Source organism: Myotis yumanensis, unplaced genomic scaffold (assembly GCF_028538775.1).
Source record: "Myotis yumanensis isolate MYYU_CA2020_CCGP unplaced genomic scaffold, mMyoYum1.0.hap1 SCAF_1, whole genome shotgun sequence".
In the NCBI taxonomy this organism is placed as follows: domain Eukaryota; kingdom Metazoa; phylum Chordata; class Mammalia; order Chiroptera; family Vespertilionidae; genus Myotis; species Myotis yumanensis.
Window position 1 is genome coordinate 47037313 of NW_027223752.1, and position 16308 is coordinate 47053620.

The 16308-nt window shown below is 43.7% G+C and overlaps 1 protein-coding gene across 1 annotated transcript in view; it reads left to right on the forward strand.

Moving 5' to 3' along the window:
- The first annotated feature begins 523 nt into the window (after window positions 1-523).
- Window positions 524-16308, forward strand: part of NID2 (nidogen 2) — a 65422-nt gene continuing 49637 nt past the window's right edge. The window contains exons 1-3 of the mRNA XM_070419667.1: window positions 524-766; window positions 1387-1695; window positions 10268-10500. Coding sequence (XP_070275768.1) covers window positions 524-766; window positions 1387-1695; window positions 10268-10500 — 785 coding nt within the window. The remainder of the gene's footprint in view (window positions 767-1386; window positions 1696-10267; window positions 10501-16308) is intronic.

Sequence of the window (16308 nt, forward strand, 5' to 3'; positions counted from 1 at the left end):
CAAGGGGCCCCTGGGACCCCGGCACACACCCTGGCCCTGCCAGCCGGGTAGGGGGCACGCGCCGCCGCGGGGTTCCCCCTTCGCGCTGAGGTCACCTCCTGCAGCGCAGCTGCCTCCAGACCTAGCGGGCCCTTGGGTCCCCGGGGGTCGGGGCTCGCGGGGACCGGACGGGAGGGAGGGGGTGCCCCGGGAGGTCTCGGGGAGCGGAGGCGGAGAAGCAGGGGCAGCTCTGGGCAGCGCCGGCCGGGGGCTTTCACCTCGCCTGGGGTAAAAGCGGGGCCGCTTCCGCAACCCCTGCCTTAGCAAACTTTTAACAAGAACCAGATGTGGCGGCTGCTGTCGAATTTTCTCAGAGCCGGTGATTGGTCCCCGTGCAGGGCCGCAGCCAATCAGCGTGCTGAGAGGGCGGGGAGGCCCGCCCCCCGGAGCCCGCGGGGAACCAGGTTGGAGCTGGCGCGGCGCCGCCAGTGGACTCGCGGGCCGGGCCGGGACGGTGCGGCGGGGCAGCCCAGGCCGAGCAAGCATGCGGGGGGACCGGGCGGCCGGGCTGCGGGCGCTGCTGGCGCTGCTGGCGCCGCCGCCGCCGCCGCTGCTGCTGCTGCTGCTGCTGCTGTCCCGGGCCGCGGCGCTGGACCCCAGCGGGCTCTTCCCCTACGGGCAGTTTAGGGGGGACCAGCTCCTGAAGGAAGGCGACGACGAGAGCTCAGCCGCGGTGAAGCTGGCGAGTCCCCTGCGCTTCTACGAAGCTCAGTTCAGCTACCTCTACGTAAGTTCGGCCCCCTCTGGGTGCGGGACCGGCAGGTTTCCCGCAGCGCCTCCCCAGGGGTCCGTGCAGTGCGGGTCTCACCGAACCCTGACTTCCGAGGGGAGGGAATAGCGCGCACGCGGTGTTGTCCCCGAGCGCCCTGGGGTGGGACCAGGTTTTGCGGCGTTCCTTGCCTCCAGTGAGAGCGCTAGACCTGTTCGCGGCATCAGGAGGGTCTGGGCAGAGAAGAAGGTGGCATTGCTGGGGCAGCCGGTGGGGCTGCCAGTGAGGGCGGCGAGAAGGCTGCGCACGTCTGCAGAGCTGGGGTGCTCCCGCCGCGGACTTGGAGGTTTTCTCCAGGGTTGTGCGCCAAGGAAGGAAATATGCGAACAAGTTTTAGGGCTCCTGGACCTATTGCGTCGGGTTGTAGGTTAGGAGTGGGCGGCTGGGACACGGACCGGAGTTGCTCTGAACCAGGAGTTGGCCTCCCAGGCTTTGGGGAAGGGGGAGCGTCATGCCTGGGGCGGTTCCCTTCCCTCCTCGAGGAGCCGGGTGGGCGTGCATGTCTGGACCTGTGGTGGCCGCCCTCGGGCTCCTTGCAGATCAAGCGACCGCCACCTTTGGTCCCCCTCCTCTCCCAGGTGGGCACCAACGGCATCATCTCCACCCAAGACTTCCCCAGGGAGACCCAGTATGTGGACGATGGTTTCCCCACGGACTTCCCGGCCATTGCTCCCTTTCTGGCCGACATCGACACGAGCCAGGGCAGAGGCAGGATCCTGTACCGCGAGGACGCGAGTCCCGAGGTGCTAGACCTGGCCGCCCGCTACGTGCGCACCAGCTTCCCGCGCACCGCCTCGGATTTCACCCCCACTCACGCCTTCCTGGCCACCTGGGAGCAGGTGGGCGCCTACCAGGAGCCCAGGCTCGGGATGCCGCCCTCCGGAGAGGTAAGTGACAAGGGGTGCTTGGCTGCTGAGCCAGTGGAGGGGATGGGCTTGAATCTGGGCTGGAACCCAGGGAGCGACTTGGAGTCTTTTCTGAGTCTGGTCTTGAGCTGAACCTGACGTATCCTTTGGTGGCACCAGGCTGAAGTGGCCTGGATGTGAAGTCGTCAGGCTTCCACTGAGGATCTGAGAGGTGGTCCCTTCTAGCAGGAGAACGTGCTTAGGGGAAGAGAGGGCCCCAGTGCAGATGCTGAAGGCCCTCAGAGCACAAGGCAGTTGACTGTTTGGTTGTTTATTTTAAGAATCACCTCTAAGTATACAAGAATTATTTCTAATTATATGTTCATTGAAAGAAAAACATAAGCAAATACAGGCAGTTTTAAAAAGAACAGCCTCTCATTTTCCTACCACTCAAAGATAACCACTGTTAAACATTTTTCCTGTTTATTCCAGAAGTTTTTTCCCCCCTCTATCAATATCTATATTTATCTGTCATTTTCTATTAACAATGATGGGTTCACAGTGCACATACTGTTCTGTAGCCTACTTTCCCCTCACTAAATAGTATATTGTGAATATGTTTCAGTGTCAGTAAATCTATTTCTACAACGTTATTTATAAAGTCTGCATTATATTCCACCCACTGGATTTACCACAGTGGTCATTAAGGTTATTTCCAATTTTTTATCGTTATACCTAATTTTGTGAAGCACTTTTTTGAAGCTAAATCTTTGCGCATGTCTTCAGTTGACATTTTAGGGTTTGGAATTGGTGGGCCAGAGGGGATGAACTTTTTATAAGGTTATTGATAGCTTTTGCCAACTTGCCCTCCAGGTTTCCATGCCCCCTCATTTCCAGGAGACTGTCCTCAATTTGTTTTATAGTCTCTACCTGAGGAGCAACCCAAGCTCCCCGTCTTTAGTCTTGGCAGCAACCAAATGGACATCAGGTGGGGTCAGGGTGGCTTGGCAAATGGTAAACTGCCTCATTCCTGGAGTAGGTAGGGACTTCCTCTTATGAAATTAGACCTGAATCAAAAGTGTTATACTCCAAGGGCTAAAACACTTACAATTTATCTCTATTTTAACTCATCAAAGTGGTTCTTAGCTACAGAAAGATGCTACATCTCTTCCCTGAGAGACTAAGTAGCTTGCCCACTCTCACTGAGTATTTCAAGATGGTGGCCATTTTTATGTGTTCTGTAAGAGAAGTATTTGCTATAAGACTGTGCTAAGCAAAAAAGATTTAGAAATAAAAGTTGTTCAAATTTATGATTTTTTGGCCACTCATTTTTTTGGGTCAGGCAACATCTAGTTTTGTTTATTGAATACTTTGTAAACAATACATGGTTTGACATTTTAATTATTCAATTCAACAGAATACATTGAATTTAAACAGATATATTGATCACTTCTTTTGTGTAGGGCATTGGGCTAGGTAAAGAGTTGGAGAAAGCTGAGTAAGGTATGGCCCCCACCATCATGTTGCATTCATTCTTTCATTCATTTTTGTTTATAAGTTTAAAAAACATTTAAAATTAAGTATAGCATACTAACAATAAAACATTTAGAAAAGAAAAGAAACATTAGTTATAATTTCACTAACCAGAGGTCACCACTGCTAATAGTTTATTTTCTTCCAGTCTTTTATTGTAAACATATATCTTCTATGTGGCATATTCATATGTGTGTGTAAGTAATTTACATTTAAGCATAGTGAGATTTATTCATCCAACAAACCCTTTTTTGCATACTTACTGTATATCAGGACTGACATAGACATCATGAAAGGACATACTCTTTACTCCCAAGGATCTCATAATTTGGTAGGAACATTCATGATTATTCAATATGGTAAGTGTAGTAGCATTTTTACTTGTGGAGAATAACACTACCCCTCTGGTTAGGAGACACTATCAGGAAAGGTTTCAATGAAGAAGTAGCTTTGAGTCTGAGCTGAGCAGAGTAGAACATTCCCAAAAGGGTAGTCTATGACATATCAGCCATGTGCTGTAGAGTAGAACGTGTTTGGGGCATTGTGTGTGGTATATGACCACTGAAGAGGGGGGTGGTGGGACAGGAGGCCGGAAAGGCCATGAGGTGGGAATTAGCAGATCATGTACTGAGAGCTTGGACTTGGTTCTTTGGCGATAGGCAACCTTTGAAGGATTTAAAGCAGGGGATTGATAGTTTTTGTTAAGAGAACTCTTTTTGATTGTATTGAGAAGGTGAGGGCACAAAGGAAAGATTGACTACTTATAGAGGTTGTTTGTATAAGTTATCTAGTTCATTCTGATAACAGTATTTTTATCCTACTGTCTTCCCACAACAATCCTACAAGATAAGTACCACATGACTTATCGTTTGCATTTCACAGATAATGGCAAATAAAAGTTAAAGCTATTGTCCAGACTTGTGCTCTTAGTGAAGCAAAGGTAGGTTTAGAATACAGATTTATTGGTTCTTAGGTTTTTTTGTTGTTGCTTTTACCCAGACTTTTTTTTTTTCCACGCAAGACCCATTTCGTTGGCACAGGTGATGAAGGTAGACACAATAGTTGTGCCTTTTCCTAAGACTCCCAATAAATAAGGCTGGAGCTTTATTGTCTTGATGTGATCTTAGTACCAGAAGAGTCCTAGGAACCATAATGCGTTCAAAGGAAAAATGAGCTTGGAATGAAATGTGCTATGATGGACACTGTTGATGCAAATTAGTATCCCAACACTCTGGAGAGATTCAGCTGTATCTGCCTTACTTTTCAACACGGAATAGAAAGACTAACTTGAATGAGATGAATAGGGGAGAGGAAATCATGCTACAGCTTTAAGTTTCAATTTGGTCAGGGCTTATTTGAAATCAAAAATTAAAATACAGATAGCATGACTTTGTTAATTATTTTTCTCAATTTCATCTGTAGTGTGGGAATAATGCTCCTCTTCCCCATCTTTCCGGGTGATGTAAAGGCAATGACAATAAAGTTAAAACCATTTTGAAGGAAAAAGTGATTATGAAATGTTATCCAGTGATTTCAGAAACAATGACTCAGTCTTAGCCTTAGTTTTCTAAGCTGTGAAACGGAGTAGCAATGCCTGCCTTACAGGATTGTTGTGAGAATGAGCTAAAGTGACATTTTTATGTAGCCGCTGCCAGCACTTAGACCAGCGGTTCTCAACCTGTGGGTCGCGACCCCTTTGGCGGTCGAACGTCCCTTTCACAGGGGTCGCCTAAGACCATCCTGCATATCAGATATTTACATGACGATTCACAACAGTAGCAACATTACAGTTATGAAGTAGCAACGAAAATAATTTTATGGTTGGGTCACAACATGAGGAACTGTATTTAAAGGCCAGAAGGTTGAGAACCACTGCCTTAGACCCATCTGGTGTGGGTGCCCACCCAATCTGTGTTCCCCTTCATTGGCTTGATGGGACCAGGTTCTGGTTCTTTTATTTCTCGATCTTGCAAGGATGCTATGATGCAAGTCCTTTACATAAGGACTCTTTAAATACAAGGTTTTCCAAATTGCAGTTTCCATCCGGGCTTTTTTGGGGGTGGGGAGTGCAGCAAGATTTGTAGATTCCGTCTCTCTTTCACTTTTCTAATTAAAATCCATCTTTGGACATTGCCATATGCTGAGTTGGCTTCAGAGTTTGTTTCATTTAGAAAGGAGATAAAGATTCTGTTTAGAGAAAGAATGTTTTTTCAATTACCCGTGTTGAAGGTTGTTCTGAATACTTTAAAGAGCTCTGTGACTCGAGTTCTTGTTTTAATAGTTCTTAGGAGGTAGATTTTGGCAAATTGTCTACTTTGCTTGAAGGATTTCTACATGGCTTTCTTAAACCTTGGCATATTAACCTTATGTTGCAAAGTTACCTGAAATTTGAAGATATCAGAGGAATGGCGTCTTTACTACTTAAACAACGTCAGTTGTTGCCCTTTCTCTCCATGGATATTCAAGGTGGGTGTGACAGGATGTTGTAGCTGATACTGCAGGGATATCAAGATGTAACTGCATCTAAAAATAGGAACAAATAGTGTTTATCAACTCAGTTCATCTGAGATTCCTTGAGCTGTCATAGGTACTTCATGGAGCAAAGAAGTCAGGGTATTGACATCAAAGAGCTCATTGACGGAAAGAGAGCGAGTGTTTATTTTAGCTGCATTTTTTGGGAAGGGGAGTATCGCTTTGCTGTTGTTGGAGGGACGGGGTTACACAGATCTGTGAGGGACAGGGAATGTTTTGTTGATCTGGATTTTAAGTTGGGCTGAAAGAATGGGTCTTGAGAACGAGGCAGCAGGAGAGATAGTCCTGAGCTAGGGTATGGGAGAAGGCTGGAGAGCTGAGGCTGGAGAAATGGGTGAAGGAGTCATGGGGCAGTAACATAAGATGAACAGAAAGGTGCCCATTGGAGGCCCCTATGGGGCCTGAGGTATGTTGACTTGTTTCAAAGGCTGATGGCCATCGATGGAGGGCATTGGATCCACAGAGAAAATTTGAGGTAAAAGCAGGACGTTGTTGCCGCATTTTGACTTTTGGAGCTGACGTCCAGAGGAGGGGAGGTTTGCAGTCGATCTGAAAGAGTTTAACCTGAGGCTGAGGCATAGCGGTGAGGACATACAGAATGAGACAGATAAGGAAATTGATTAAAGAAATGCTGACGTCCTGCTAAAGACTAAAGGTCAGGAAGGGATATGATAGCACTGAGCACTTGCGTTTGATTTGGGGCAGGCTCTGTAGGATTTAGGCAGAACATGAATGAGGGAAAATCATGCATGTGACAGTATCGTACAGGTAGTGGGCGATGGAGGATTATGCCAAGGCATGGCATTCAGTGTTGACCCCAAACTCTGGAGGCCAGAAGTCAGAGATGCTGCACTGTGGAAAGCATGCGACCCTAAGGAAGAGAGGAAACTACGACCCCTTTAGGAGGCACCCTCTAGTGACTAATTTTCATGGTTGTTTTTGTAAGCCACTATAGGCCAGTCCCTTTGGGGTCAGGTTGGCACTGCTCTGATTTTTTGCCAGATGACAAATTAGTTAAATGCATTAGATGGGTATGTTTGATATCCATCAGCTTGGTTCTGCGAGTGTCCAGGCAATATTGACGGGTGGTATCCTACACCTGCAGAGGACAGCCAGACTCCTGCCTGCTTTCTGCTGAGGGCTCTGGCTTTTCTCTCTTTCTGATAACAGGATGACAGAAACCTTACAGCTCCGCAGCCACTGGCCCTGATCCTGTCTGTGCTGCTCCTCTGCCCGGGAAGGCCCCTCTCTCCTCTCTGGGATCCTGGGGGAGTTGGGAACCTGTGACCCTTTTGTGGGGTTGGGCAGCCCATCTGAGGGTTTCCCTTCAGAGACAGAGCGTGTGGGGTTCTTGCAAAGGCTTGTCTCTAGGAATGTGAAGACCTTTCAGGTCTGGAAGCCAGTCAGCGAGTGCCTTGGGAGGAGGAGCAGCCCTCAGGACTTGTGAAGGCCACTCTTTAGCAATGAGATGTAGAATTTTCTGGAACTGGGCGAGAACTTAAAAAGTGATCATTTGGTGTGTGGGTGGATTTTAAGTAGCCAAACTTTTGGAGCGTACTTTGGGACCCTAAATTCTATTTTAAAATTCTTCTTTTATTTGCCTCCGTGGAGACACGTAGATTAAATAATTGAGACCTGTAATTAGTGCTTGTCTCAGGGATGGCGTGTAAAAGACATTAAATAAATGTTCCTTGAAATGAATTTGTTGACTGGCTGACTGAAAGAATGAATAAAGTGCTAAATGCCCAGACCCCACAGTAAAAAGTCAGACCCTCCTCTTCCCAGCTGTGTCCTTTCTCCCCCTCTCCCTCCCCCTCCCCCTTCAATTCCTTCACAATCTGTAGACCCTCCTTATCTCACAGAATGTCTCTAAACTTAGAACCAGGATTTCTTCCTATCTCGGGTTTATTGTGGGCAATCAATGCCAGGAGCTTTGAAGGCTTAGCTTTTGGAAACAGGTTCTTTCTCCTTCCTGGAGTACTTTTCTTTCCCTAGCTGAGCTTTATTTATTCTCACTATAGTAAAACTCGAAAGTTCCTGGATCCACATTAATTGATGACATAGTATATATATTACATGATGTATAGACATGATGCAGAAGCTCTGGCTTCCCAGCTTTGAGAAATTCTAGGAAACATCTCTTGCCTTTTGTTTTTGGAAAACTCAAGTTTTGCTGATGAAATAATCAACAACTACAATAGCAAATATACCAGCCCCCCTCCCCTTAACTCTTTTTAAAAAATATATATTTTTATTGATTTCAGAGAGGAAGAGAGAGGGAGAGAGAGATAGAAACATCAATGAGAGAAGAGTCATTGATTGGCTGCCTCCTGCATGTCCCACACTGGGGGGTCGAGCCCACAACCAAGGCATGTGGCCTGACCAGGAATCAAACCATGACCTCCTGGTTCATAGGTCGATGCTCAAGCACTGAGCCAAGCCAACTGGGCTCCCCTTAACTCTTTAAGTGTGTGAACTTCAAGAAAGAAAAGAGCAAAGCCAAGCAAGGTGACCTTTTCAATGTCAGAGAACTGAAAGCAAGGTTGTGTGTCAATTTGTTTTCTCTTAAAGAGCATTTAAAGACCTGTGTGTCTTTGTCCTATAAGCAAAACCTCAAAACTAAACTTTGAAATTAAACAATGGAAGGAAGAATTAACATTAGGAGAGAGCACCATAGCGGACAGAACCAAAGGCAGGGCACATTCCTCTTTGCTGTTTTATTTAGCAAACTGTGATGCCCTTCTCTGTGCCTAATTTTGACAGTCTAGTTAGTAAGTTGGGGGAAATAACACTACCCACTAGTAAATAATGTTTTTAAGAGTCACATTATTTAGGAAGCAGTGGTATTTATAAATACCTCCCCAGTTCCCTACTAAATTATAAAAGGAGGGGGATTTAGTGAGAGAGGTTTTCTCAGAGGCCTAAATATTACATATTTTTTAGATCATCAAACACCATTAACAGGTCATTTTGGCGAGATCAGGGGAGATAGCTGCATGTAGATAAAAGGCAAAAAAAATGTCTTATTGAAAATATGAGAGCAAATTTTAAGGAGTAATTCTATAAGGACCTGGTGTTGAGTTTGTGGCTAATTCAGCTCCTGGCCTCTCTTTCTGGTCTGCTTTGGCTCCTGCTGTGTTTGTTAAGGTCCCTAGGACTCCTCTGCCTTGCTTCCTTAGCCTCCATGCCCTCCTCTGTAGCCTCTGCTTCCTCTTTCAATAACTCTCCTAGAATCTCGGCCGTGGCTGTCTCCCTCTGGTAAGATGTGAGACCGTCCTGGGCAGCGTCCTGGTCCCCTGCTCCTTTGCTTCTTCAGCACCAAGCATAATGTCAGGTGCTCATAGGCACTTGGCTGTTTGAATTACTGTACGAATGAGTTAATAGATGGGGTTTGCAAACACATAAATAACTAACCAGGCAAAATGAGATGACTGCAAGCTAGAAACACTCCCAAAGGTGTCACGGAGGGTCAGAGGACAGAAATCAATCTACACGGAATCACAGCACACCCCAAGGGGCAGCACCAGAGGGTTAGGAGGTTTTCAGTCTCAGGGAAATGTGAGCGCACATACAGGGGCATCAGAGTACATGGGACAGACGGGGAATGTTAAATAGTCTGACGGAGATACAAAAGATCTGAACCCGGAGGGGAGTTCACGGCAGGGTGCACCTCACCTGGAATGGCATGCTGAAGAACAGCTAGGGTGGCCTAGTCATACAGGACCTGGACTCTGAGCTGGCCGGCCAGCCACCATGCGCCAGCTACCTGACCTTAGGCCAGCCGTGGGCAAACTACGGCCCGTGGGCTGGATCCAGCCCATTTGAAATGAATAAAACTAAAAAAAAAAAAAAAGACTGTACCCTTTTATGTAATGATGTTTACTTTGAATTTATATTAGTTCACACAAACACTCCATCCATGCTTTTGTTCCGGCCCTCCGGTCCAGTTTAAGAACCCATTGTGGCCCTCGAGTCAAAAAGTTTGCCACCCCTGCCTTAGGCAGATTCATTAGCCTCTATCTCTCTTTCCTCTTCTATACTCTGGTGGGAGTGTGGAGAAATGGATGGAAGAGAAAAGAGAGTGAGGCAATAGTAAGGAGGTCTTTTGATCAGCCAGTGCCTCACACTGTGTCTGCCCACAATGGGCATTCAATAAATAGGTGAATGAATGAATGATCCAGATGAGTGCCCAGGGCAGGAAACTAGGGCAGCGGAAATGAACAAGGTAAGTTTGCTACTTGCTCTCAGCTCTGAAAGAGGTTTGAAATTGAGCATTTATACCTTAAAAGGTATTATGTTTTTAACCAGTTGTTTTTTTTACCTATACATATTTCAACTATCAATCTGAATTGACAAAATGTGATTATATATGACATAGCTTATAAAATTATATTGTTACTTGAAGAAGAAATTTAAAAGAATAGTACGTATAAAAACATTTTGGAGAAATCCTAATGAGGGGGAAAACCCTTTGTACTTTATGATGCTTTGCTTGCATTGTCTTTTTGTTTGTTTATTTTATTAAGAATATTTCCTCTTTTTCCCACAGCTGAATACTTTCCAGGTAGTTCTGGCATACGATGAGTCCAATACCTACGCCTTCTTTCTCTATCCTGTCAATGGCCTTCATTTCTTTGGAACGCGCCCCAAAGAGTCCTACAATGTCCAGCTCGAGCTTCCAGCCCGGGTGGGCTTCTGCCGAGGGGAGATCGATGACCTGAAGAGAGAAGGACCATATTTTAGCTTGACTAGCACTGAACAATCTGTGAAAAATCTCTACCAGTAAGTGCCCTAGGGCTTACGCCCTTTCCTGTTGGAATGGAAGGACCCTTTGGAGCTCCCCAAACCCAAGTGGTCATAAGACCATTAAATAATATCTTGGTGGTTTCTGAGTAAGGCATCTAGACTAGACCCTGGGAGGAGCAAGGCCACCAAATATAAAAGGTCCTTTATTTTTCTTGCCCTGTTGGCTAAAGATACCTGAAACAGAACTCGTGTGTGTGTGTGTGTGTGTGTGTGTGTGTGTGTGTGTATGTGTGTTTGCAGAGCCGCTGAGGTTTGCTATGGAAAACATTGCTCTTGGAACCACATAAAAATACCCAGTAATATAACTGCCCAGATTGAAGTTTTTCCAGGTTAATTATTTCACAGAAGGAGATGTTGTGATTTTAGTCTTTTAGACAGATAACGTGTTGAAAGTTAAATAAGAGTAAAGTAATTTGGGAAACAAGTGAACAAATAGACGGATAGGTCTTTAGCAGTGTCATGGTTTCGCTATGGCTTTATTATCTGAAATCACAGCGATTGGTTTTCCATGGAGCAGCCAGGACTGAGCAGGTCCCTCAGTCCCATCGGCGGCTTACTCTGCTCATGCAATCCAAGCCCGTTCAGTTCTCGTCAGTTTACATCACGCCAGTATAGGGGCAGCACCTCTTGGTATCTATTAATTTTAAAAATATACTTGCTTTTATTCCTTTCCTGAATATGGATGCTGAAGCCAGACAGAACCTTGGCTGCATAGCCTCCCTGCCTGCCTCTCGGTTTCACTAGAGTATTCCCGGGAAGTGAAACACTTGGCACATTTGCATGCCATCTGCTCTGCTCAGCTACCGAGGCCCTGTAGCCAAATATGGTTACTCGAACTAACATTTATTTTATTTTTTATTTTATTTTTTATTTTTTTTTGTTTTTTTGTTTTATTGCTTAAAGTATTACAAAGAGTATTACATATGTCTCCTTTTTTTTTCTCCCCTTGACCTTCCCCCGGCCCCCCCTACCCACCCCCCAGTGTCTTGTGTCCATTGGTTATGCTTATATGCATGCATACAAGTCCTTCGGTTGATCTCTTACCCCCCTTCCTGCCCCCCAACCCTCCCCGGCCTTCCCGCTGTAGTTTGACAGTGTGTTCGATGTTGCTCTGCCTCTGTATCTATTTTTGTTCATCAGTTTATAATGGTCTTAATTATCCATACATGAGTGAGATCATGTGGTATTTTTCTTTCATTGACTGGCTTATTTCAATGGAATACAATGCTGCTGTAAAAAAGAAGGAATTCTTACCATTTGCAACAGCATGGATGGAACTGGAGAGCATTATGCTAAGTGAAATGAGCTAACATTTATTGAGAGCTTAACCACTCACCAAACATTGTGCTAAACAGTTTCTAGAGGCTGTCTTAATTAAAACTCACAAGAATCCTAGGAGGTAAGTTAGATTCTTGTCTCAACTTGACAAATGAGCTTAGGGAAGTTAAGTTGCCTATAATCCCAGTTATTAAGTGGCAAAGCCAAAATTCAAGCACAAGACTGGGGCTCTGAGCCACTTATTTTGTGCTGAATCCTGGTTTTCTTTTCCATTCTTGTGCATCTGTAGGTCTCCATTTAGGTTGCCTTTTAGTCTAGGCCAGCCGTGGGCAAACTACGGCCCGCGGGCCAGATCCGGCCCGTTTGAAATGAATAAAACTAAAAAAAAAAAAAAAGACCGTACCCTTTTATGTAATGATGTTTACTTTGAATTTATATTAGTTCACACAAACACTCCATCCATGCTTTTGTTCCGGCCCTCCGGTCCAGTTTAAGAACCCATTGTGGCCCTTGACTCAAAAAGTTTGCCCACCCCTGGTCTAGGCTCTGGTGGAGAAAACTTCGCTCCTTCCTTTTGCTCCCTGGGTTCCACCTGACTCTCCCACCCTGGAGGCCAGAGGCTCTGCTCCTCAGATATTATGGAGAGCTCACAGGGGGCCACGCGCTTGAAAGACAAAGGTGTCTAAGGCACAGGCCCTGCACTAGCAACTTACCCTTTAGCAGGGTTGACAGACAAATAGATCAACAATTCCCAGCACAGGGCGCAGGAGGTGGTAGGGGCCAAAGAGCCTGTCAGAAAAGCAGTTGTGCTCCCCCACTGCAACCATTAAGGCCCCTAAGGCTACACACACAGCCCTGACCGGGTTGCTTAGTTGGTTGGAGCATCATCCCATACACCAAAGTTGGCAGGTTCAATCCCCAGTCAGGGCACATACCCAGATTGTGGGTTCAATTCCTAGTTGAGACACGTGTGGGAGACAACCGATGAATGTTTCTCTCTCATATCAATGTTTTTCTCTCTCCCTCTTCCTTCCTCTCTCTAAAATCAACTTTTTTAAAAAGTAAAATAAAAAAGAATACACACACACACACACACACACACACACACTTCCATTTTACCTCCTTCCATGCCTTCCCTCATTTTTATCTTTGATGCTTCCCAGAAACTTCTGAGTTGCTTGATGAGAGCAGAATAGTTATGGGGCCAAAATGACTAACAGAGGGATTTTTTTTAAGTGTAACTCATGCTTAATATTAAAAAACAAAATAAATTACAAACAATGCAGAATAATATGAAATAAAAGTAAAAAATTACCCAGTATCACTACTTCAAATGATAACCAGTGTTAATAGTCCTTCCAGAATTTTAGGTACAGTATATGTAAAAAATTTTAAAAGCCATAATGGTATTATAGGCCTCTTTCAATACAATATCTGTTTATATTATTATTTTGAGACTACTAAAACATGTATCATATCTATTCTGTATTATTAGGACAACTTATCAATGAACATTTCATGTTTCTGGTTTATCCTGTTGTAAATATCATTGCAGTAAACAGCATAATATACAAAGTGGGGCAAAAGTAGGTTTACAGTTGTATGTGAAGCAGAATTTATTCTTGTATTATTATTATTTTCCATATGAACAACTATAAACCTACTTTTGCCCCACCCTATACATTGCTCAGATTCTCATTTCCCTTAAAAGTAGAATTTCTGGCCCTAACCGGTTTGGCTCAGTAGATGGAGCATCAACCTGTGGACTGAAGGGTTCCAGGTTCAATTCCGGTCAAGGGCATATACCTTGGTTTCGGGCACATCCCCAGTAGGGAGTGTGCAGGAGGCAGCTGATGGATGTTTCTCTCTCATCGATGTTTCTAACTCTGTATCCCTCTCCCTTCCCCTCTGTAAAAAATCAATAAAATATATATTTTTTAAAAAGTAGAATTTCTGAAAAAGGACGTATCAAGTTTCACATTTTCATGTGTATTAACAATTGCCCTTCAGAAGCATTGCACCAACTTATATCCTCACCAGTAATGCAGGGCAGTAATTGGCAGTGTCTGTTCCCTATAGGCTTTTATCCTTTTTAATATTTGTGAATCCGAGAGGTATAAAATGTTCTTACTTTCACTCTAATTGTTTTGGTTACTAGTAAATCTGAACACCTTTCCATGTGTTTATTAGCTATTTATTTATCTTCTTTGTGACGTATCTGTCCATGTTCTTTGCTATTTTCTCTTGGGGTGTTTACAAAGAACCCTATAAACCAGGAAAAAAAACCACAACAACATGGTAAAGATCTCAGTCCTCTTCTATGCTGTGCATATTTTTTTCCAGTTGTTCATCTTTAAAGATACTCATGATCTAGAAGTTAGAAGTTGAGAGTTATCTTTTCCTTTATGATTTCAGGTCTTGAAGTTATTCTCATAAAAGTCTTCTCTACCTCCAAATTATAGAAATCTTCCTCAATTAAGTCTTCTTTTTTTACTTCTCATTATTTAAATTTTAAAAAATAGAGAAAAGTGGAGAGAGTAGCTAAATGAACAGCCAAATGCTTGTGATCTAAATTCAAGTTATTGACATTGCCATGTTCATCAATTTTTTTTTCTTTTTTGCTTAAGTGTTTTAAAGTAAGTCACACATATCATTCCATTCACTCCAAATATTGCAGTATACATTTCTAAAGAATTACGTTACTTTCCTAGTCAGTGGAATCTTTGTATTCCTCAAACTTGTTCCATTGTTATACACTCAAAGGTCATACATTATACAAATCATAGTGTGTTTGTCATAAATCTTCTGAACATATGAGTATGAATGCACACACCTGCATTTTTGGTTACACTTTTCTATTTCCTGGAAGACAGTAGTTGCTAAGTACTTACTATGTGCAAGGCCCCATGGTAGGCATTTTATGTGATTTTCTAACTTTATCCTCCCAACAACCCAGGGAGGATGCCACTGTCATCCCATTCTGTAGTCTTGTTTTTCTTTCTAGGAAATAAAATCTTTCCATCACTAAGCTTTCCAAATGACCTTGGACTTTAAGATAAACTCACATTAGTTACTTTCCCATCATGCACCATGACAAAACCAAGATAGTGATTTATAGTTAATGAGAAGGTTATTTTATTTGGCTTTTATCTGCCATAATTTGTATTTTCCTACTCTTTGAAGCTTTTATAGTTTTCTGTTTCTAACATCAAGAGGAAATTTCACAGCTGCAACACCTCCGATGTGATAATAAACTCAGTATCCTCATATCTTCAGGGGTCTCTCTTATCTTCTTTAGTGTTCCTTATTTGCTTGCCAAGAAATACCAACATTAATTCTCAGAACTTACAATGCATAGTGTATTACACAAAGGATCATAGTTTTGGTTTCTATATTCCTGTTTTCCTAAGTTACTTAGAATAGCAGCAGCAGCAACAACCATAATAACAATAACACACACACGTACACATAGAGATAAACAGAGATAGATAGATGAGAGAAAGAGAGATATCCATTCCCGAGGATATTTTTTTCTATTGATATTTAGAGAGAGTGGAAGGGAGGGGAAGAGACACAGAGAGAAACATCAATGTGAGAGAGATACATCGATTGGTTGCCCACCCTGACCAGGGCCAGGGATCATGCGTGCATGATGTGCCCTTTACTGGAATCAAACTGGGACCCTTCAGTCCGCTGGCTGCCACTCTATTCACTGAGTCAAACCGTCTGGGGCGTTATTTGTGGCATTTTGATTAAACTACTTTCTTATTTTCCCCTTAATTTTGTTCTGTGGTTGATCCACATTTTAGACTTGTTCAGTTGTATTTCTTTGAATTTTTTTACATTGACTTAACCATTCTCCATGAATTAGTTAATTGATTGGTCCATGTGACTAAGCAGTGAAGTGTCTTTAACATTCTGTAGAGTATGGTAATTCAGATGTTATAGAGTTATAATAATTCAGGTGCTGATTGATTATAGAGGATTTGTTTTCTTACGTAGAATAATAATTATTTTATAATAATATAAAGCCCAAATGTAGAGCATGGATTTTGGTGTTAGTGCCTAATCCATGCTGTCAATTATTAAGAAGATTAGTTAGCCTCTCTAAACCTCTTTTCTCTTCTATATAATTGGGCATGGCCACTGCCCCTGCCTTGTAGATTGTACTGAAGAAAGTTAAGCACTTGACAGATAACTAACTCTTAAAAGCATGTGGTAGTCATTGTTTGGCAAAAATTTTTTCAGCATACATTTTCTTTTCTTTTTTTGAGAGAGAGAGGAAGGGAGAGGAATAGAGAGATAGAAACATCAATGAGAGAGGAATAAGGATCATCATCAATCAGCTGCCTCCTGCATGTCATCAAGCCCGCAACTTGGGCATGTGCCCTGACTGGGAATCAAACCTGTGACTTCTTGATTCCTAGGTTGACACTCAACCACTGAGCCACACAGGCTGGGCAGCATATGTTTTCTTAAAAGTAGAAGAAAGATACATATTTCTGC